Below are 24,329 nucleotides of genomic sequence, written 5' to 3' on the forward strand. Positions count from 1 at the left end.
TTAACACTGCAAGAGATTAAATCTTAGCGAAGGAAAAATCATTGACGGAAAAAAAAAAAACCTCAGTAAATTTTAGATCCCTGAATCATACAGTAATTTCATTGCGAGCCTCCGAAAAGACCAACAACCCTTCCGCTAAGGCACTCTTTTTATGCCATTCATTTATAGTCCGGTCTTCATGGATGCTTTTTTTCTACCATTAGGCCCCCGAGCTTAAACGAGTTTGACACCCATGCTAGAGAGACTAAATGAATACACAGTACACAAAACATAAAACCAGTATCAAAAATAACGGGGCGTGCATCTTTTACGTCGGGCATACAACTTTTCAAAATGTCTCCGCCCGGGTGGCCGACAACTTTGCATATCATTTGCCAACGTAGACGCACAGAGAACACAAGAAAAATGGATAAGTGGTTAGGAATCAAGCCAAAACCTCAGCCCCAGTAGACTCAAAAGAAGCTAACAAAATTGATGACGCTACGAAACGTAAACATACATTAAAAGCATCGTGGAAAGAGGAGTACACGTGGCTTGTAGCAGATGACGCAACACAAAAATTGCATGAATGAAGATGATTAAAAACCGTTACATACTGATGGCAGATGGAAAACTGCGATGTAATATTCATGCAATGAATGTTATAAGTAGATTTATCATAAACTTAATTTTAAACTGTTGTTCCGTTATACATTCTGATTATCAATCCTTAATACTTTGCAACAATGTTTTTTTTTTTTGCGATTAGTCGTCTTATTGTGTTTCAAGTTGTGAAAAATGGGGCATGCAACTTTATGGCTGGGCAGGCAACTTTTCAGAGTTTTCTACCCTGGTGTCCGCTAACTTTTTCTCATGAGTTTCAGACACGGATAAAACTGAATCAATAGAAAGTCACCTATTTGTAATCTTTCTTGAAGCATAGTCGATCAAATGTGTGTTTTTCCCCCTTCCCAGATTTATTCACCCATCCAAACAATACAAAATAATGCCACATTGCCGTTTACCTGTAAAAATGACAATAACGTACAAACAGGAATGTGATTCTCACTTCACAGTTTCATGCCAATTGATTTCAAAGGAATATAAAAGTCCCTTCATTGGATCACAATATTAACAAATTGCAACAGTACACACCTCTGGGCAGTCTCTCTGCTGACCAACAAAATAATCTCGATGACGGAAATTCTCAATAGTATATATGCAGATCACAACATTAGCGAACTTAGTGCAGTCGGTATGTCACATTTTTCAGTTATTTCAGACACACAAACACAAATTTGTCAATAAACATCAATAAACGTCATTTCGTGTTTATCCAGATCTAGAACTACACTGTGCACCCATTGGACTGCTACAATTAGCTTTGAAAAAAGGACAGAATACCGGGAAATGGGCACTGGGGTGGATCACGCGCTTTGGCAACAAATAGGATCTGAAAAGTGGACTGCAGGCGGATATTAAATAGGATGGACAGCTCACAAGATTTGTGTGAATTAGTGGCTAAGGCTTGGACCAGACTTGAATTGTTTTCGAATCCTGATCGGGAATCGAACCCTTGACGGTTGTACAAAACGTTTCGACGTGTATTGTCGTCAGTGGCAGTGAATGAGTTAAGGCCTCATTATCTTTTAATGGACCCGGGCCCCTCCCATTTTTCCTTTCAGGACCACTTAGCATTTTTTCTCAAGAGCCTGCTCAAAGAAAGGTGCGTTGGGATATGGGGTTCATCGGAAACTGACGTTTCTATGGCGACGATGTCGGTGGGACGTGGTTTTTGCGTTCGGGTTTAGAAACTTGCGGCGTTTTGTCTTGCTGAGCATCTGCCTTCTCATTGGCTGTCGTCTTTGGGTGAAGGCTTGCTTTTTTCGGAGTCTTCCTCGCCTTCATCAGCTGGAAGACAGAAAAGTATCATATTTATGATGTGATTCGCACGTGTGTATAATGAAACCCCTTTTTGTTAGAAAATCCGTGTCAAATTTTGTTTCGCGGCCTAATTTTTCAGTAACTGGGTCATCTAACTCAACTTTTCTCGCCGTTATCGGTACTGAAGGTCAAAAGCGTTTCGGTTGTTTACGTCACCTCTTTTGGGATCATGTCCCCATTTCAAATAGCGATTACCATATAATAAAATAGCTATTATGAATATAGTATTTAATAATTCGATTAAAGAAACGGCAAATGGGGGCCGGTCCGGCAACCGATTCATGTCGTTTGCGAACTAAACGGCTTTTTGAGCCTTCTCTCTGAAGTAGGAGTCAGCTACTTAAAATTGAAAGCCGGTTCCCTTCGAGACGCTATTTTTCTCTTGTGATTGCTCATAATGCAATTTTTCAGGGATTCTGTGCGGTTGCCTTTAAATTTGTTGGGTATAAAAAAAAGGATAGAATTGTTTTGTATATTATTGTTTTCTGTGTATATTTATAAATATTATGATTTCTGTTTTTCAAAGGTAAAAATTAAGTGTTTTGCTGTATTCCCCCCTTCTTAACTTATTTATAATAATACATGGTAATAAATGGATTAAACAACAAAAACAACGTGAAGAGACATTATGGAGCTGAAAAAGAAGGGCTCTTTTTAGTGGGCCAAGCTGAAAAATCCGGTTCTCTAAAAGGAGTCAGAATTCCCATCTCTCCAACGGACCATTAGAGTTAGATTTTATATATTTAAAATTGATAAAATAATAATGCCACTGTGTCCCCTAAAAACAAATACACCACTTTAAACTCCCTCCTGCAGTTACTTAAGATCGTTGAGGTAATTTTAATCTTCATTGTTTTCAGAAATAATAGTTTTAAAACAAGGTGTAAGGAGAGTTCTTTTGTAAAAATGTCACAAAATACTGCAAACGAGGATACTGGTGTGACCACCTTCGTTGCAGACAGCACTGTGTGCATAGCTGCTTACGGAATCAAATTGCTCTGTGTAATTGGCTGATGTTTTTGGATGTTTACAGTTTTTTTGGTGGGTTGTCATTGTTAAGTGTCTCAACAGTGAACATACAATGATTAATGAGCTTCCATATAAAAGATTTCTTAGTGACATATAGCCAAAATGGGGTCTGTTGGTGTGACCTCTTGATTGTAAACTGGAGCTGGAACTGTACGCTTCATATACTGGACCGGAACCACTTATACTACTAATGTTATGTCCGCTATCCACCTCTCACACCGCGAAACCCGCTCTCCAGACAAAATCTTAATCTTTTAGCACATTTCATTTCACTGTGTGACGCTATAGATTTAAAATTCATATAGGAAGCTTAATGCCACTGTGTCCAATATAAACAAATATACCACTTTAAACTTGTCTCCCTCACGCAGTTACTTAAGATTTTAATTTGAATCTTCATTGTTTTCATAAATAACAGTGTCAAAACAAGGTGCAAGCAGAGTTCTTGGGTAGAAATGTCACAAAATACTGCAAGCGGGGATACTGGCACGATTACCTTTGGTGCACATTGCTCTGTGTGCTTGGATGATGTTTTTGGATGTTTTTAGGTTTTTCTGTGGGTTGTCCTTATAAAGCGTCGTAACAGTGAACATACATTGATTAGTGAGCTTCCATGTAAAGGATTCCTTGGTGACGTATAGCCAAAATAGGGTCTGTTGGGGTCAACACCTTGACTGTAAACTGTAGTTAACACTGTGCCCTTTATATACTAGACCGGAACCATGCATTCTATTAGCTTTATGTCAGCTATCCACCCCCCACTCATCCTTATCAGATTCAGAACGCTATCTAATTTTTTTTTGAGACATATGTACTCATGAAAAGAGCCAGATCTTGTTTGCAAGCCATTGGTTCCCGACCCCTGCACTATAGACTTAAAAATAACTGAAATATAATTTTCAGTGTTTGTGACCTCTGCATGTGAGAGTGTAATATTGTTGTAAACAATGCTAAAATACTCGATCAATGACAATGGAGACGATTCTACTCTATTATTCTGAAGGTTTTACACCCAGTTCCTTTTTACTTTTGATGTGCTCTTCACGATGAATCTCTGTAGGTGTAGTTTTTCACCCGCAATAAAGAAACACGGTAAGGTGTGAATGTTTAGATCTCACATCTTAGATCGGCCATTCAAAGTACTTTGACCTGTGAAATAACTGCTTTATTGTCAAGTCATTATGTGGACTTTGTCCTGATCTGTGAAAGACTTTTTTGAGATTGATTATCGACGTCCGAGGTTGTTATTTTGAGTTGTTGTTCTTTTTACACATGCACAGATTTGATATTTGTCTCTGAAGGGTCCCCATTAATGTGCAGTCAGGGGAGGCAGGTGAAGCTGCGCCTCATTTGTTATCATGAAAATACAAAGTTGAAAATATATAAAATGGTTAGTTTTTTCAGTTTTAAAATTCTCTTTTTTTTTTTTACAAAAATCCCCAAAAATGTTCACATTACATGATGAATGGTCGTAATAGTATCTGCTGTTTCTTTAAAAACATATAGAAACAAAATCATTACTACTTAGCAATGGGCAGTGAGGGCCTGCTATGCCTTCTCAGCTGGCTTAAAAATATATAAATCATGTGATGTTAAATATTTTGTCCATCAATAGGTGTTTATTAATGACTCTTGCATTTTTTGTGCTTTGTCTAAATAAAGCCAAAATGATAGTAAACATAGAAGCCAGTAATTCCAAATTGTCTGTCAGCATTCAACCAATGACATTTTAGGATTACTTGTTACTAGGCTCAGAAATCTGCCCATGGGCCTGCAATCTTTTATCGCCTAAAAGGACCCATATATGGCTCGAGGGCCATATGTATTCCTGAAAAGAGCCATATGTACTCATGAAAAGAGCCATATATGGCTCAGGAGCCATATGTACTCCTGAAAAAAAAAAACATATACGGCTCAAGAGCTGTATATACTCCTGAAAAGAGCCATAGATGGCTCGAGAGCCATATGTACTCATGAAAAGAGCCATAGATGGCTCGAGAGCCATATGTATTCCTGAAAAGAGCTATATATGGCTAGACCATATATACTCCTGAAAAGGGCCATATACGACTCACGAACCACATGTACTCCAGAAATGAGCCATATATGGCTCGTGAGCCATATGTACTCATGAAAGGAGCCATATATGGCCTGCGAGCCATATGTACTCCTGAAAGGAGCCATATATGGCTCACGAATCGTATGTACTCCTGAAAAAAAAAATACACGCCTCAAGAGCCATGTATACTCCTGAAAAGAGCCATATATGGCTCAGAGCCATATGTACTCATGAAAAGAGCCATATTTGGCTCGAGATCCATATGTACTCATGAAAAGAGCCATATTTGGCTCGAGAGCCATATGTACTCATGAAAAGAGCCATATATGGCTCAAGAGCCATATGTACTCATAAAAAGAGCCGTATATGGCTTGAGAGCCATATGTACTCATGAAAAGAGCCATATTTGGCTCGAGAGCCATATGTACTCATGAAAAGAGCCATATATGGCTCAAGAGCCATATGTACTCATAAAAAGAGCCGTATATGGCTCGAGAGCCGACATGTACTCATGAAAAGAGCCATATATGGCTCGAGAGCCATATGTACTCATTAAAAGAGCCATATATGGCTCGGGAGCCATATGTACTCATGAAAAGAGCCATATATGGCTCAGGAGCCATATGTACTCATGAAAAAAAAAAACATATACGGCTCAAGAGCTGTATATACTCCTGAAAAGAGCCATAGATGGCTCGAGAGCCATATGTACTCATAAAAAGAGCCATATATTGCTCGCGAGCCTTATGTACTCATGAAAAGAGCCATATATAGCTCGCGAGCCATATGTACTCATGAAAAGGGCCATATATGGCTCGTGAGCCATATGTACTCATGAAAAGGGCCATATATGGCTCGTGAGCCATATGTACTCATGAAAAGAGCCATATATGGCTCGTGAGCCATATGTACTCATGAAAAGAGCCATATATGGCTCGTGAGCCATATGTACTCATGCAAAGAGCCATAGGTTCCCAACTCCTGGTTTAGCGCATCAGATTTCAAGTTGGTGGGGCAAGTGCCTTCTAGCAGGCCTTGGGAAACATCGCCGGTTTCACAAACTATGAATGGCTAGAGGGTGGTAATAGAAGTATCAAAACGAAAACGTGAAGAAAAAATTCCCATGTCTCCTGCTTCTTGCGAACAGACATTTTTAGCCCTAAATCGGATAAACACTTATGCCAGAAATATGACAGGACTGGCTCGACTTACAGCATTAACTTTGATTGTGATGGATAAAAACTTCCTGATGAAACTGAAATGCAACAATCTGTACGACAGAGTCATTGAGATCTTGAGGACAGAAAGGAAAATGGATTTTGCGCTCACTTAAAATGAGTTTTGGTGGCTATATTACTAAATAATGACACTATTTCATGAGGTTATTGTTGATGCTTTTGTATATGGTTGGCTGCTGTAGCTGCAGTAAATGTTTTATAGCTATAAATTAGTTATTGAAGGTTGGATTGATTCCGCTAACTCCGTTTGAAATACACAGCCCCCACTGGTACGTCATTGTACTACTCCTACTACTACGACTACTATTCCCTCCTACCAGGTTTATTGATGTTGATCTGCGCCAGACTGTCTGTCAGGTCCGCCGAACCCGGCGTCCCAGACTCTGCCGGGATGTCGTGAACCGCGTTTCGGCGTCCGGACCTTCGAGACGCGATGAAGTCCTCATAGGTCACCTCCACATCCGTCATCGCTGCTACGCCTCACCATGGCAGGGCTTGCACACGCTTGCAGAAAGAAAAGCATCAAAGCATTAAAAGCTTGTCGTTAGGGCTGCAACAATTAGTCGACTTTGTCGACAATAGCGAATAAAAATAGACGACGATGAATTCCATTGTTTCTGGCATGCCGGATGGGTAGTTAGTGCTCAGACCTGCGATGTGGAAGTCCAGGGTTCACTTCCAGCTTTTGCGGCCTCCCCGTGCGGAGTTTGCATATTCTTCCACATTCCAAAAACATGCATGTCAGGTTAATTGGCCGGTTCAAATTGTCCCTAGGTGTGAATAGGCGAGTAAGTTATCTGTGTCTGTGTGCCCTGTGACCAGGGTTGGGAAGGGTTACTTTAACTTGATTACTTTCAATGACTTTTGGATTACTCTAATACCAAATATGCTAATAAAAGACAAAAGAAACTAAATATGAATACAATTATGACTCACAACGCGTGTTAAGCTTTCTCTCCTGGCTTTGATCTCTTTGATCTCCGGCAAAACTAACATAAAATGCGACAGAAACAAAATGAAAATAAATCCTAACAGCTTGCCAACATCATTTCTGCCGTTCCATGTATTCCGTTACTCCCCGAGCCTGCACAAAATGTAGTCATTTTATTCATATTTAGTTTCTTTTGTCTTTTATTAGCATATTTGGTATTGGAGTCATCCAAAAGTAATTGAAAGTAATCCAGTTAAAGTAACCCTACCCAACCCTGTGTTTAATTATAAAGGTATTTTACACTGCACACGTTTTTCTTTTATTGTTTTATGTTCATTATCATATGCCACGTAAACAACTTCATGCTAAATTTAAGACATTAATAAGATCGGGTATTTCAACAGTCGGTGACTATGAAATAAGTGGTTAGTTGCAGCCCTAGATGTCATCCAGACATCGAAGGTTTTCGTCGAAGAAAATCCCTTTAACACAATCTGCCCGTCTCTTTTTTTAGGAGTTAATCCGGCAACCTCTTTAGAATCAGTCGACGAGGGAGGCTAAAAGGAGCACAGGTTTTATGAAAAGAGGCAGAATTCCGAAGAACTAATGACAAATCATGGCGCAAGGAGGATTACATTCGATCTTTCTAGCTCAGTTCGAGCTAGCGTATATTGGAGTTGGGTTGCCGTGGTGATGAGGGACTGACATTTAAACCCTTTTTGGCTTCATTAACCTATCCTGTTTTCCTCTTTTTCTGTATTTTCCTCCTCGAAATTGTCACTAAACCTCCAATATAAGCAGATTCATTGGATTAAAACACCCAATTTCAGATTGTTTGAAGAAACAACTTGGACTTCAGCACAGTATTTGTAATTGTTCTCCCTCTTTACTTGTAAATCTATGGTTGGTTGGATCCTTTAACCACTAAGGTCACCATTTCCTGTGGTGTGTCTTGGGCAAGTCCAGCCTGATGGCACCCATCCCTCTCCAGGCTAACCTATGTGTCAGAACCAGAACAGATACAGGACCCAATTGCGTGACGTTCTCACACAAGCCTTTTCTTTCACGGGAAAATGGGGAGTCATGCACGTTAGGAAGCCGGTCTGGCGTGGAAGGACAGGAAGCCAGAGACCGATGAGACCGATTCCAATTGCCGGAGTTGATATCGGAAAGATGGGGTCGATACCGGACAGGAAGGGACAGACAGGATTGACAACATATCAGGATATCGATCACTAACAGGAGAAACTAGACGGGAACAAAAACTGGAGAAAATAACAAACCGGACCAAAATAGACGGAAACAAAACTGGCACCCGAAATTGAACAGGACAAAAATAAACGGGAATAATACCCGATTGAAGATATCACGGGAAAACAGGACCAAGTCGGAACCCACGTCTTTTGGGACAGAAGTTCGTTTGACCGGCTGACACCTGAAGCAAGAGAGCGCTGAGCTTGATATAAACAGAAAGTCAATCCCTCAACGAGCCACAGCTGGCGTCACACGGGCGGGGCCAATTGGGCACCATGGCAACCGTGACACATACGGGCGGGGCCAATCGGGCTCCATGGCAACCGTGACACATACGGGCGGGGCCAATTGGGCACCACGGCAACCGTGACACACACGGGCGCGACCAATTGGGCGCCATGGCAACCATGACAATTTTAGCAACCGGTCTTGAACCGAGGACCTTTCGCCTTATAGGCGAAGGTGCTAACCACTGCACTACGGAAACATAAATGTAAAACTAGTAATAGATTTTGACTGCAATGATTAAGGTTCAATTTAAGAAAGTGGTGTCAAACCTTAGACTAGTAGATTAATGGCATTTGCTGAAGGGCTAGGGGTCTTTTTTGGAGGCTCACAAATAAATAATGATTCAGGGAAGTATGATTTGGGGCTCCTATATAGGGTTACCAGAACCACCACCCCCCTGTGCTGCTTATCCTCAGTAGGGTCGCGGGGGTGCTGGAGCCCATCCCAGCTAACTTCGGGCAGTGGGCAGGGGACACCCTGAACCGGTTGCCAGCCAATCGCAGGGCACACAGAAACAGACAACTCACTCGCTCATTCACACCGAGGAACAATTTGGACCGGGCAATTAACTGACCTGCATAGTTTTGGAACGTGGGAGGTAACCGGAGTGCCCGGAAGAAATCCACGCAAGCATGGGGAGAACATGCAAACTCCGCATAGGAAGGCTGGTAGCTGGACTTGAACCTATGACGCCCATTTTTGGGTATTTTGTTTTTCTCAATTCCGCTCTTCGGCATTGATAAAGAAACTGCTGTGTAATACCGCCAAGCCGTCACTCGGCAACTTTGTGGTACACGGTAGTTTTTGGTCAAAGCACTCCTTTTTTTTTTGCTTCTCCCTTTAGCACCACTGCAAGCCTTCTTCAGAGTGAATAAATACAGTGCATGAATACAGTATTGTATCGCTGAATCGCAAAGTCCTTACAAACTGAATGCAGAAACGGAAAAGAATTGCGGAAGGTGGTTCACCCAATAGCATATCGGCATTTTTATCATGTGGCGCAAACCAATAGCAGACCAGCATCTTACACTATGTCGACCAATTGCAGAGAGGCATCTTGTAATTGTAACATGCACACGAACACAGCACAGTTGGAATTTTTTACCTTTTTGTTGTTTATGTCTGTGCAAGCCTTTCAGACTCCTTGTGATTAAGGCCTATACAAATAAACATGTTATTTTTAGACACCCCAACATTTAAAGCTCTCACGGGCCACACTTGGCCCTCGGGCCACGGGTTGGACAAATGTGCATCGGGGTCCCTTACGTGTCCTCATCCTCGTTGCAATATTCATTTGGAAGTATTCATAATTCAAATCTGCTTACACTCATGATGCAGGCTGTCAGTGGCTTGGGTATGTCCCATGTGGGACTCGAACTGAGCCTTACATATCTTGAACAGATGCCAAAAAACAGAGAAATCATAACATCGGGAAAGAGAAACAGATGTGTTCATGCTCAGTGTTGTGCATGTTTAAAAAAGTAATTATAGTTACTCACTGAATTACTCTATAGTCAAAGTAACTAGTGACCGGGGACAGTAACTATTTCCGTTACTTTAAGAAGCAGTTGTTGTATGACAAATAATTGACACTTTTGAGCAGTATTGTGGAAGGATGTTGGCCTGGAGAGGGATGGGTGAACAGGGCTGTACTTGCCCAAGACACACCACAGGAAATGGTGCCCGTATGGTTAAGGGATCTATCCAACCAAGCAACCCAAACAACCAACCAAGCAACCCAAACAACCAACCCAACGAACCACCTCAAGTTCAACAAAAACCGTAAACGCTATGATGAAATAACTATCAGCACTGCTGAATTTCAGCACGAAACAGTATAAAGTAAGTTTAATACACTAAATCTAACTCCAATGGTCCGTTGTAGAGATGGGGATTCCGACTCCTTTTAGAGAACCGGCTTTTTCGGCTTGGCTCCCAAATGGCTCTTTGGGTGGTTTTCATTGTTTAATCCACATATTATCATTTATTAATAATAATAATAATTTCCTTTGTATTGTCATTCTTTGTAACAATGTTATGAATGACTTAAAAAGAGAAAACACTAAGCAAAATTAACACTTTGAGGTTAATACTGAAAACAAAGCAAACATAAATTGAAATAGTTATAAATCTTTAAAAAAAAAGATTAAAAAAAAAAAAACAATTTTAACCTTTTCATACTCAACAGATTCAAAGTCAACAGCGCAGAATAATTGCAAAAAATTATTTTGGACCAATCACAAGAGAAACATTGCTTATCAAAGGGAACCGGCTCTCGATAGGTGGGTAGCAGGCTCCCGCTTGCAGGAGCCCAGGTGTTGTGCCGAGAATTGTCCCCCCTAGCGGGAGCGTATTCACATTACATGCACTATGCCACTGAAACCATAAAACCACTTTGTACATCACTTTTTGAGAACGTAAAAGCAAAAATCTCACTAAAACCACTACGTCTATCTATTGTTGGGAATGTAATAAAACGGTAATTCACATTTAAGCAAGTATCATGCTTATTTTGCCTTTTCTTCCCAATATCACTGAAATTGACCATGTTATATGCTCTACTATAGAACGTATCCCGCTAAAATTAACTGTCAAATTGTAAACAGATAAAACAGGAGACGGACATTTCTGATTTCATTATCAAACGAGACGTAACTCATGAAAAATTTGCATTCTACTTGAATAAACCGGGTGGGACAATTCTCAGTAGAGGGGACAATTCTCGACACAACACCGGCTCGTAGAGTGTTTTCGTTCCCGAACAACACGAGTTGGTCGCCACATTCACCAATACGCCTTTTCTTTCGGCGCATTGGTAAATACTGCATTCAAAATAGAATAGAATAGAATATACCTTTATTGTCATTGTTACAAAATGAGTTAGTATATTGTGACAACGAATCACTATCTAAATGTACTATAGTCGCTAATTTGAATGGCGACATGAGCCCAAAAGACGTGACGTAAACAACCCGGAGAGCCAAAAACCACGCTGTCCATTGGCGTTCTAAAGTAACTAACGTCAGATGACTCCGTTACAGAAAAAGTACCGCAGTTTCATAACAATGTTATTTACAACGGCGTTACAGACACTCCCCTACTTCCGACCATTCGACTTAGGATAAACGGTAGATACGAACATTTTTTTCGGGATGTCGAAAAATATCCGGACATTGCTGTAAGTTAGATTTTGTATTGTGAGCACCTTTTTCCGAGTACAGGACAGTACTGTAGTATTTTTTTCCGCCACTACCGGCGTGTGGCACTGTGAGAGGTCACCCAGCATTCACCCCGAAGAACAAATCCGCTTCCTCTTTCTACTTTGTGTGTAAACATGCTATACTGTATCTCCAGCGTGCTAAGAAATTTGACATTTTTATTGTTGAATATCTCATGATTCCATTCAATATGGTTGGTGTAAAGCAGGGGTGTCAAAGAGGAGGCCCGCGGGCCGGATCAGGACCGCTAAGGGATTGGATCCGGCCCGCGAGACAACGCTGAAGGAAGTGCAAGAGAAAAACAAGCTGCAGGTTTAAATATGTCCGCTTGATGTTGCCAAAGCCAGGTGCCTCTCATAACGACGCTGTACTTGTATTTCTTTCTTTCTCTCTTTCTCTGTCTCTCTGTCTCACTCTTTCACGGTCTGTCTGTGCTTTTCTCTTTCTTTGTTCCTCTTTGTCTCTTTCTGTGTCTTTTTACATTCTTTTGCTTTCTTCCTTTTTTCCTTTTCTCTCTTTCTCTCCCTCTCTCTTGCTTTCCCCTTCTTTATCTCCTTCTCTCTTTCTCTCCTTTTCTGTTTGTCTTTGGATAACTTTCTTTCTACCTCTCTTACTTTCCCCCTCTCTCACTATTTCTCTTTTTATGTCTTGTTCTCACATTCTCTCTCTCTCTCTCTTTTCTCTCTGTCTTTTCTCCCTTCTCTCTTTTCTCTTTCTTCCTTTCTTTGTGCCACCCTCTGTCTTTTTCTCTCCATCTCTTTCGCTTATTTCTTTCTCTTTTTCCCTTTCTAATTTACTAGTCCAGCCCCCGACAGAATGTTTGTTCTATCATGTGGCCCCTGAGTTTGATACCCCTGGTGTGAAGTGTAAAAAAGAGGCGAGCCGTTTCTTTTGAAATAAAAGTGGAATAAGAAAGCTTGATGCGGTTGAGAAAAGGTTAGATGGCTTTTTGTTGGCCATTTTTTTACCACGGAGGAGGAAGTCGCCTAACTCTTGAAGCCCATCTTCCAAAAGTAGGTCAAACTTCACTTTATCTTTAAAGAGCATATTATTTTATAAATTGTTTATTTTTTTTAGTACAAAACAATACAGGTTGCTCATACAAGCCTTAAACATACTTATATAAACCTTAAACATAAAAAATATAGCACTGAAGCAACTTACGAATAATCGTCCGAAACCTATCTTGTAAGTAGGGCAGCGTCTGTATTCCCAAAACTGTGATTTTTTAAAATTTCATTTATCAGACACTAATACGCTATTTATGTTTTTGTTGTACTAGTTTTAACTATGCGTTTGCAATTTGAGTGTAATTGTGTTATAAATTGAAGTAAAAAATGTGAAATTAGAATCAAAATTTAATAGAAGCGACATTTTCTGACTGTGGGGTGAAATTTTTATTCATTTTTTTGTTATGAGAGAATGTTTTAGCTATACATTGAAGTCAAAATATCGTATCATTACGAAAAAAGCGACATTTTCAGATGAATGGAATGTATATATAGATATTTAACTTAAATGACGTGAAAATACGTCTTTGGCACCGAATGAGTTCGAAACCACTTTATTTGACGTTTGAAGTCAGGTGTTTGTGAACGCAACATAAACGAAAGCACTTGAGTTATGTCGAAAGATACGCGAAATAAACGATTACACGTGAACGCGTCAATGCTTTAGGAGCGATAATAAAGACGTGAACGTCGCTAATGCAAGGCCCCCCCTTTGCGAAAGCAGTAAACACGTCTTGTGAGGATTGCATCCCAAAACACGACAAAACAATTCAAAATATATTGTTTTACCTTCGAAAATGCGTCCGATGAGTTGCATTCGGTGTCCACTACATCAGGTTGTGATGAGTGCTAAATCTCGTCACGGTCTACAAATACGTTCATTAGCATCAAGTCTAAGTGGAGAGATGCGAGCGTTTCCGTTTTGATCTTTCAAAGTAAAATGATTTTCCTCCACGTTTCCGCTTCTCTGTACTATAGAGGGCTCAAACTCGAAGCCCTTTGGATGATAGTTTGAGGCCCCTGCCTCAATAAGAACATTAAAGGGACAGTGTGTATTATTTGACCGTGCTGTAGTATTCTCTCATGCAACACAGAACGAGCGCTAAAGATCTCAAGTATGAATGTTAACTACACAAAGTGACCACAAAGCACCATTATAATTCTTTTTTTTTGCTCAGCCTTTCAACAGGTTTTATTGTCGTTGGTTACCCGTAGCAGCAAGATAACAGACAATAATGTCATCTCCTTTTAGGTGAGTCTCATGTTATCTGTCTGTCGTTATTTTATTATTTTTTTGTCTTGAGTTTTTATTTTTTATTTTTTTCTTATGTTTCTCCCCCCTAACTTTTTACCTTTTTTCTTACTTTTTTTCTCTCTTTTCCCCTTTTCTTTTTTATTACTTTCCCACTTTATTTATACATCCCTTTTTTTATTTTATTATTTTCTTTTGATTCTTTTTTCTCGGTTTCTTTTGTTTTTCTTTTTTTACTCCTAGCTTTTTAGTTTTTTTTGCTTTTTTCCTTTTTCCTCATTGTCCCCTTTTTATCTCTTTATTTAATTCTCTTTTTCCATTTTTTTCTTGTTTTCCCCTTTCCCTAGATTTTCCCCTTTCTTTTTTTCTTTTTCTGCCCCAACCTTTTACTTATATTTCCCTGTTTTTATTGTTTTTCCCTCCCTTTTCACCATTTTCTTTTTTTATTTTTGTGCTATTTTTTCTTGTAATTTTCTTTTTTCCTTCTTATGTCTTCATTTTTCACGTTCTTCCCCCTTTTCTTGTTTTTTAACAAGCTTTTTGCTTTTTCTATCTTATATTCTCTTGTTTTCCCTTTCATTTTTTCTTCGCTTGTTTTCCCTTTTTACATTATTATTTAATTTTTTTCTTATTTTTTACACCTTTTTTAACTTTCTTTTTTTGTTCCTTTCCCCCTGTCTTTTTTTGCTTTTTTTATCCCCGCCCCTTTTCCTTTATTTATGTTTTGTTTCTTCCCCCCTAGGTTTTTCCCTTTTTATCCTTCTTTTTTACCCTTTTCTCTCCTTTTACCATTTTCTCTCTTTCTCTTTAGCATACTTTTCTTAGCTTTTTACATTTACGAATTCTTGATTTCTTTTTCTTTTTTCACGTTTTTCATTTTTTTGTCTCCTCCTTCTTTACTTCATTTTGATAATTTTTAAAATCTTTTTTTCTAGCTTTTTTAGCTTTTTTCTTTTTCTCTCACTTTCTTCCATTTTTTTTCTTTAGTCATTTTAAGCATACTGTTACACAGATGATGGATGGATGTTAAATAGTATTTGATAATACATAGATTAAAAGCAACTCAAACAATCAGCAGAACACAAAAAAGCCCGATTTTTCCCCCGTGAGCCAAGCCGAAATAGTTTTTTTCTCTCTAAAAGAAACCAAGAGCGAATTCCCATCCTTAAAGTGGTGAGATGATACGAACGTTTCCGTTTGACCTTTCAAAATAAAAAGCGCCTTATTTGCGTTGTTTCCGTTTCTGTTCAATGTAGGACGAGAACAGTGATCTTTTTGTTTTTGCCACTGCAGCTGTTTATCACTCACTTCATTCACGAGACACATATACTCAATACAGCAAAACAGCTGAAGGGACATTTGTTTGTACACTTTCATGTTACTGAGAAGTGGTATTGGAAATGAATCAAAAACACAAATGGGATTAATAATGTCGTCCATTTTTCTATTAAAGACAGAAAATATACAGTCTTATAAAATATGGTTTCTCCCTATTTTATTTCTACTAGTTCCTGTCTGTTTACATTCGTGCGACGCTGCAGTAACAACCAATAGAATTCTTCGATATTGACATGTCGCTAGCATCATATAGGCCGGTTGCTATTGGTACCTCAAAGATGACTAACGTCAAGAGAGTTCCCCACTGAATGGTCTTACTGCGTGAAACCTTTCAAGACTTTTTGAGAGTTAATGTTAGTTACAACTTACAAATATACATCCATTTAAATCATAATGAGATATTCCATTATTTTTAAGAAACTAGTCACTCAAATCCATTTTGTAATCCATCTTTGATGTCACCACAACAGTATCAAGGAAGAAAAGTCACAATTTTCCAAACCTTGTTAAAACTTGCTTTTAGGTTGTTCTTATCGACGAGAATTCTGCGTAATGGAGTAAGGGAGCGGGTGGGAAATATAAAAATAAGGACCGAGGCACTTCACATAAATAGTCACTCTCGATTTCAACGTCTCCAGGCTTCTCTTCACAAAACCGGAAGTGCAAAGCAGCTGACTTTTTGATGTCATCACGCGACGACCGAGCCTTTGTTTTTTAAAAGCAGCTGACCTGCATCTAGAAGTGCAGAGACGGCGAAGATGGAGGAAATCGAAGGTAAGATAAATATCAGAGTTTATTTAACCAGACTAAGTTTAACTACTAGTTTCCTTTAAGAGGTGATCATCAATTGTTAAATTAATAAGGCCACCTCCTATTGTTTGGGTTGTACCCCCTGCCCGGCTAGGTAACGTTTGTGTATACGCTAGCTGCTAAGAAATGGACGCGTTTGTCTTTACATTGTTATCAATTGCTAGAACATTCCATTTTTCCCCTACCCTAAAAAAACTATCATTTTAAAACAAAATAAACAGATTAATAATCAACATCCAATATAAACACAATTGCTATTCTGTCTTGGAGGGGATATGGGCGTGATGTCCTGCAGGGAAGAAGAAAATGGAAGAGCGTCTGAGTACCAATCAATAATCTCTTTTTAGGGGTGGGAAAGTATTATAAGTACTCGGATTGGTAACCTAGGAATCACCAACCACTTTTTTTGTTACTTATTTGCGCAAATGGGCTACCAGTTTCACATGTATATCTTAAAATAGGTTTTGGTATTATTACTAGGTTGTTACTATGTTATTACTGTGTTATTACTATTGTTAGGAATTACATATCAAAATGTAGCGTTTACCAAATTGTTCGAATTAGTTATCTGACTCCATTAACCAAACACAACCTATATTCACTTAACAATGCGTGCTCACTTTTTGATGGAAATATGAACAAGAGACCGGCATTTCCACACGGGGGCAGATTTAACTTCTTAAGCAATTTAACTAAGTGAACTCTATCCAATATGGCGGAATTTGCCGAATTAGTGCCGCTCAAGTCTCTGTCAAGCCTCCCTTCTCGATCTTCTTTTTTTTTCTCGACCCACGTCCCTCCGCAAGCTGGTGTTCCGGCTCCTCCCATGGGCGTGCCAGAAAAAAAACCCACGTGGGGTCCACCCCCTCGCCTCGATATCTGGAGAAACTCAAAACAGCAGAGCGTTTATCAAAACAATGCCTGACGTCCTTCGTCAGAGTCCTGTTATCAACAGCGTGACCTGAAGCCAACTAAGTGAAAATCTTCATTGCACTCGATAAATGTAACTTGTATTTATTCGTATAAAATCCGTTGTAGTTAAATGTATAAAATCCTTCACTATGTTATTACTATGTTATTACCAAGCAGTGACGTGCTGTGAGGCACTGTAAGATATACAAATAAATGAACCTACATTTTGTCAGAGCTAAAATCACTATATAAACTGTAGTATAGGAAAAACAACCAACAGTTTTTTTGTCTGCTTAAACCAAACCTTGACCCCGAAAGCCTATGTAAATCTAGACCTGTGTCAAACCGAGTTGTTACTTTCTGAAGTACTTGAAAAAGTTGTGGCACAGAAGCTGAATGATTTCATGTCTAAGAAGAATATTTTTGGATTTATGCAGTGTTGGGAATTAATTAACAATGGAAAAATGACCAGGGAGCCGACATTTCCACACGAGGGCAGATTTATTTTCCCTAACAGAAGAACTAAGTGAAGAAAGCCGAAGTGACGTTGGAGTCTCTGTGAAGCCTTCTTCTGAAGTCCTTTAGCTTTCTCTTCTTGGCCCACGTCTCCCCGCTAGATGGCGTCTCTGCTCCTCCCATGGGCGTGCCAAGGAAGCCCCCTGGGCTTCACAATCCCATCCACAAGCGCCTTGATGTCTGGCTTCCCAAAACAACATCGCCTCCACTGTTATCAAAATTCTCTAGACAAAGTATCATGCATTTTGAACAGCCTGCCCTGACCTTGTACACTGAACTAAAGCCCACTCAGTGAAAATCTTCAATGCATTATGAGTCAATCGTATGAAATCCTTTATGGTCAAATGTTTAAAAATCCTTTTACAGTCAGGATTCAGGGATAATCACTCTACCGAGGCAGCTCTGGTAAGGGTAACCAACGATATGCCTTTATGTTCCTGCCCGGAACAATTATGGTTTACTGTTGATCCCAAGAGCCAAGAAGAAATCCTTGGGTCCGAGAGCGCTCTCCATTGGGGCCTCGGCGCTGTGGAATTCTCTGCATTCTGAGATTCAATCTTTAACCTCAGTGGAAGTAATTTAATCTAGGCTTAAAACACTCTTTTAATCTAGAGTTTATGAATTACCTATTTTTCTTGTAGGTCATGCATGTGCGTTGCAACATCTATTGTAGTCTGGTCATCCTGGAAGGGGATTTCCATTCATTTGCGGCCCCTTCTAAAGGTTACATTTCCTATTGCTGAGGTTTTGAGTGTTTCCTTGCCCTCATGTGCGCTTTAGATCAGGTGGTGGTGTGATAATAATCTGTTGTCTTTACAGTCCTTAAGGTCTATACAAGAAAACATGACTTAACTCATAAACGTACCGTAATTTCCGGACTACAGAGCGCACCTGTTTATAAGCCGCACCCACCACTTTTTAATAGGACAACCGCTTTGGTATTTACACAAGCCGCACCTGTATATAAGCCGCATGCGCCCACATTAAAACAAGTAACACAATCACAAAATTAACCCAAACCCGAATTTAAGTCCCACGATTTTAACTGAATATAAAGTACGCAGTCCAAAAACCACAGCCGGCAAAATGAACCGAAAATGATACCAGTACTTGATGCAGACCTGCAGAGTCGGGTCCCGTTGAAAATAATCCAAGGGGAAAAAAAAAGTATATTTCCAAAGGTAAGGGTCGGAAAAATATATATCCACTATTTTCCGCTGCGTCCACAAACACGTCTCACCTTTACTCCACTTCCCGTCAGCCCCCGTTGTTTTCGCCCCTTCTTTTTGATTCGCCCGTGGAAAACATATCAGAATAAGTCCCTAAAATAAATACATTACAAAAATATCCAGTTGCAAATACATATTATACATGGTTCCACATATTTACAAAGAAAGACGGTACACCGAGAGAGTTTTCAAAGCTTTAATAATAATATTATAACTTTCATCCCAAACTGTGCCTGTGAAGGGTAGCAAAACGCTACTAGCAACACGCTTGCAACACAGTAAACGGGTCTGTTAAAAAAAAACATACCGTACATGTAGAAATCACGGTAAACCGTCCTCATCTTCCTCCTTATAACTGACGTCATTAAAGTTGTCTTACTTCAATATGGGAAAGAGACTTTGTCATATAGACGCAAAGTAAATTTTACGTGCAGTAGCGCTGTTTCCTTCTTTAACGGACTGCTTGATTGTGTTTAGCTTGAAAGATGTATCATGTGCCTTTCTTTTTGCAATTTGCATGATGAGGATATGTCTACGCTAATTTAATTTAAGCACAAGCTAAGAAGTTGCAGTCTTCCTCGGCGCATATATTCCACCGGTCTAAATCTTACCTTTTGTACTCGAACGCTGCTGTCGGCCGTTAGAAAAATAACATAAATTGGCCGCATCACTGAATAAGCCGCAGGGTTGAACGTTTGGGAAAAAAGTAGCGGCTTATAGTCCGGAATTTACTGTAGTCTGTTTGCTGCTAGTTTAAATAAAAGCATCACTAGATTTACTCCATTGTGAGAAAAAATCCATTCAACAAGAAAAAAGACTGGATGGCTTAAATTGCTGTTAGCTTACTAATATTATGATTTATTGAGGTGTGCGCCAAATTCTTGGCCTCACTATCGCCCTCTGCCACGAGGCAAGAAATGTCTGTGCCTCACTGTATTTGCAGACTCTCTGCACAGTAATGCAATACTGGGAGTGCAGAATTATTAGGCAAATGAGTATTTTGACCACATCATCCTCTTTATGCATGTTGTCTTACTCCAAGCTGTATAGGCTCGAAAGCCTACTACCAATTAAGCATATCAGGTGATGTGCATCTCTGTAATGAGAAGGGGTGTGGTCTAATGACATCAACACCCTATATCAGGTGTGCATAATTATTAGGCAACTTCCTTTCCTTTGGCAAAATGGGTCAGAAGAGGGACTTGACAGGCTCTGAAAAGTCAAAAATAGTGAGATATCTTTCAGAGGGATGCAGCACTCTTAAAATTGCCAAGCTTCTGAAGCGTGATCATCGAACAATCAAGCGTTACATTCAAAATAGTCAACAGGGTCGCAAGAAGCGTGTAGAAAAACCAAGGCGCAAAATAACTGCCCGTGAACTGAGAAAAGTCAAGCGTACAGCTGCCAAGATGCCACTTGCCACCAGTTTTGCCATATTTCAGAGCTGCAACATCACTGGAGTGCCCAAAAGCACAAGGTGTGCAATACTCAGAGACATGGCCAAGGTAAGAAAGGCTGAAAAACGACCACCACTGAAACAGACACACAAGCTGAAACGTCAAGACTGGGCCAAGAAAAATCTCAAGACGGATTTTTCTAAGGTTTTATGGACTGATGAAATGAGAGTGAGTCTTGATGGGCCAGATGGATGGGCCCGTGGCTGGATCGGTAAAGGGCAGAGAGCTCCAGTCCGCCTCAGACGCCAGCAAGGTGGAGGTGGGGTACTGGTATGGGCTGGTATCATCAAAGATGAGCTTGTGGGGCCTTTTCGGGTTGAGGATGGACTCAAGCTCAACTCCCAGTCCTACTGCCAGTTTCTGGAAGACACCTTCTTCAAGCAGTGGTACAGGAAGAAGTCCGCATCCTTCAAGAAAAACATGATTTTCATGCAGGACAACGCTCCATCACACGCATCCAAGTACTCCACAGCGTGGCTGGCAAGAAAGGGTCTAAAAGAAGAAAAACTAATGACATGGCCTCCTTGTTCACCTGATCTGAACCCCATAGAGAACCTGTGGTCCCTCATCAAATGTGAGATTTACAAGGAGGGAAAACAGTACACCTCTCTGAACAGTGTCTGGGAGGCTGTGGTTGCTGCTGCACGCAATGTTGATCGTGAACAGATCAAAGCACTGACAGAATCCATGGATGGCAGGCTTTTGAGTGTCCTTGCAAAGAAAGGTGGCTATATTGGTCACTGATTTGTTTTTGTTTTGTTTTTGAATGTCAGAAATGTATATTTGTGAATGTTGAGCTGTTATATTGGTTTCCCTGATGAAAATAAATAATTGAAATGCGTATACATTTGTTTTTTGTTAAATTGCCTAATAATTATGCACAGTAATAGTCACCTGCACACACAGATATCCTCCTAAAATAGCTAAAACTAAAAAAGCCCCACTCCAACTTCCAAAATATTCAGCTTTGATATTAATGAGACTTTTGGGTTCATTAAGAACATGGTTGTTGTTCAATAATACAATTAATCCTCAAAAATACAACTTGCCTAATAATTCTGCACTCCCTGTACATGCTAATGATATTCATACTATTCAGATTATGATGAGAAAATGACACAATTTTGAAAAAGAAAACCCCCAAAATTGTGAATTTAAATGAGATTAAACTTTAACACTGAACAACTCTTTAATCTCATCTCATCTCATTAACTACACCGCTTATCCTCAGTAGGGTCGCGGGGGTGCTGGAGCCCATCCCAGCAATCATCGGGCAGTGGGCAGGGGACACCCTGAACTGGTTGCCAGCCAATCGCAGGGCACACGGGGACAGACAACTCACTCGCTCAATCACACCTAGGGACAATTTGGACCGGACAATTCACCTGACATGCATGTTTTTGAAATGTGGGAGGAAACCGGAGTGCCCGGAGGAAACCCACGCAAGCACGGGGAGAACATACAAACTCCGCACAGGAAGTCTGGAGCTGGATTTGAACCCACGCAGGAGGTTTCGCAAGACATGAACTGTGCTGCACATGCGTTAACCACTGCTTTGCCGTGCTGCCCTCTATTTAATATATTTTGAATTTTATATTTTTATGACAGTTGAGGCACAGCCCCACTTGCCTCCCCTGGCTTCACCGCACTGATTCACAGATCCCTTAACCACTAGGTTTGTCAGGGCACCACTTCCTGTGGTGTGTCTTGGGCAAATACAGCTTGACAGTACCCATCCCTTTCCAGGCTGTTTCTTTTAGGTAGGGATTTGCTCCCCCACATGAATATGGTTACTAGTAGAAGAAGAAGCCTCCTGATCTGACTCAGATACAGCACCTTCATCATGAGTCGCAGTTTTTTTGGGTCTAAGAAGGCTGACCTTGGCAATGACAGGTGGCGGCGTGTGACAATACTAGGTTGTAATTATTATAAGTGGGATTGAAATAGGCTCCAAAACCTAATTTCCTAGAAAATTACAGCTATTTTCAGAATTATTCCAGGATTTACCCAGGGGGCTATCTTGGTGAACCTCGTGGGAGCTGATAAAGGTTATTTTACAATCAGGAACATGAAATGAAGGACAGTGTGTATTATTTGAGCACCTCCTAGTGGTGAAAAAAGGTAACATTCATTTAAAAATACAAATAATATACAATACAATATTGATTTAAATAGTATTAGCATATTCACCTCTAGAGTAACCTACCTGACTGGTCATAAACGATTGTTATCCTAGCCAAACTTCTGGCCTGAGAGAGTAGCGTGTCATCCTGGGAAAGTCGCTGAGTCAAACTAAACCAAAAATCAGAGTCAGCTTTTTTCAGGGCAGTTTTTACATTTTGGGTAACCTATTTGACTGCCTATAAAAGTGTTGATTTTTAACGTCACTCTCGGCTGGGAGAGTGGAATGTCTTTCTGGCATAAAATGCAGAATTAACTAAAACAGAGGTGTTGAGTCTATTTTTTGGGCATCTTTTTACATAAACATGAAATTGAATGTTGTTCTGGCCTGATAGAGTGTAACAACACTGCTGAGTCAGCAAAACAAAAAATGCCAAGTTCGCTTTTTTTGTCAATTTTCACATTTGGGGTAACTTACCTAAGTGCCAGTAAAAGCTGGTGTTGAGTTTAAATGTTTTAGTCAACCTGAAAGGGGGATGACCTCATGTGCGGTCCCTTCTCAAGGCTTCTTCATTTTCCTCATGTTGAGGTTTTTGAGTTTTTCCTTGCCCTCATGTAGGTTTTAGATCAGGGGATGGTGTAAAAATAGTCTGTAGTTTGCAATCGTCTGTGATCTGTGCAGCCCTTTGAGACTCCTTGTTATTAAGGGCGTTACAAATAAACCTCGTGAAATCATGAGCAAAAGGCTTACATGCTAACGAATAGATGCTAACCCGTCGGTGTTAATGGCTATATGCTAACGACTCTATGCTAATCGGTACATCTTAGCAAATCGATGTTTGCAAGTTATGCTAGCAGCTGCATGCTGACGGTTACATGCTAACGAGTGGACTCTAACGAGTAGATGGTAACAAGTCATACTTACTATGACATGCTAACAAGGAGATGCTAGAGAATCATGCTTACCGTTATGCTAACGCCTACATGTTAGCAAGTCATGCTAATTGCTACATGCTAACAAATTATGCTAACAGTTACCTGCTCAAGAGTCATTCTAACCGCTACATGCTTACGAGTATTTGCTACAGAGTCATGCTATTGGATACATGCTAACGAGTAGATGCTACAGGGTCACTGAAAAAGCTGCGGTCAATCATGGACAATTCATCACATCCACTACACAGCATTATATCCAGACACAATAGCAGCTTTAGCGACAGACTGCTGTCACTGTCTTGTACCACGGACAGACTGAAGAGATCTTTTCTTCCTCATGCCATGAGGCTCTTTAACTCCACCCGGCGGAGTAAAGGCCCACATGAAACCACACCCCCTACATTGCATATTACCGAATTTTATTGCAATATGTATTCTGTGTAGCACTATCTAGATACTCTATATAACACGCTACAGTGGGTATTAGCACGTCACATTGGGTATTTGTATATTGTATTCTTTATGCTTTATTATTGTATTGTTCTCAGCGCAGGGATGCCGCTGGAAATGTGAATTTCCCTACGGGGATGAATAAAATCTATCTATCTATCTATCTATCTATCTATCTATCTATCTATCTATCTATCTATCTATCTATCTATCTATCTATCTATCTATCTATCTATCTATCTATCTATCTATCTATCTATCTATCTATCTATCTATCTATCTATCTATCTATCTATCTATCTATCTATCTATCTATCTATCTATCTATCTATCTATCTATCTATCTATCTATCTATCT

At 39.9% G+C, this 24,329-nt stretch overlaps 2 protein-coding genes across 5 annotated transcripts in view; one reads left to right on the plus strand and one right to left on the minus strand.

Moving 5' to 3' along the window:
• Positions 1 to 931: 931 nt before the first annotated feature.
• Positions 932 to 16,201, minus strand: pkia (cAMP-dependent protein kinase inhibitor alpha). 4 transcript variants are annotated; one of them, XM_088321886.1, is made up of 4 exons: positions 16,043 to 16,201; positions 6,900 to 7,019; positions 6,567 to 6,753; positions 932 to 1,890 (listed from the first exon to the last, which is right to left on the minus strand). In XM_088321886.1, exons 3-4 carry the CDS (start codon positions 6,715 to 6,717, stop codon positions 1,829 to 1,831), a joined length of 213 nt encoding a protein of 70 aa, XP_088178012.1. In that variant the 5' UTR covers positions 6,718 to 6,753; positions 6,900 to 7,019; positions 16,043 to 16,201; the 3' UTR covers positions 932 to 1,828. The 4 variants fall into 4 exon arrangements, with proteins under 4 accessions (XP_088178012.1, XP_088178013.1, XP_088178011.1 ...); XM_088321887.1 differs by lacking the exon at positions 16,043 to 16,201 and adding an exon at positions 13,740 to 13,809; XM_088321885.1 differs by lacking the exon at positions 6,900 to 7,019.
• Positions 13,697 to 24,329, plus strand: part of zc2hc1a (zinc finger, C2HC-type containing 1A) — a 30,526-nt gene continuing 19,893 nt past the window's right edge. Inside the window, exons 1-3 of the mRNA XM_088321883.1 lie at positions 13,697 to 14,065; positions 14,129 to 14,202; positions 16,179 to 16,314. Of these exons, the coding sequence (XP_088178009.1) occupies positions 16,299 to 16,314 (16 nt within the window). The 5' untranslated portion in view covers positions 13,697 to 14,065; positions 14,129 to 14,202; positions 16,179 to 16,298. The remainder of the gene's footprint in view (positions 14,066 to 14,128; positions 14,203 to 16,178; positions 16,315 to 24,329) is intronic.

This window comes from Urocampus carinirostris, chromosome 18 (assembly GCF_059441175.1).
Source record: "Urocampus carinirostris isolate Australia breed hairy pipefish chromosome 18, RoL_Ucar_1.0, whole genome shotgun sequence".
NCBI classification, from domain to species: Eukaryota; Metazoa; Chordata; class Actinopteri; order Syngnathiformes; family Syngnathidae; genus Urocampus; species Urocampus carinirostris.

Coding starts and splice junctions, on each gene's coding strand:
- pkia (XM_088321885.1), bottom strand. CDS start 6,717: ATGACGGATGTGGAGGTGACCTATGAGGACTTCATCGCGTCTCGAAGG. Junction 1,891..6,566: donor GATCAACATCAATAAACCTG/GTAGGAGGGAAT, acceptor TCTGTCTTCCAG/CTGATGAAGGCGAGGAAGAC.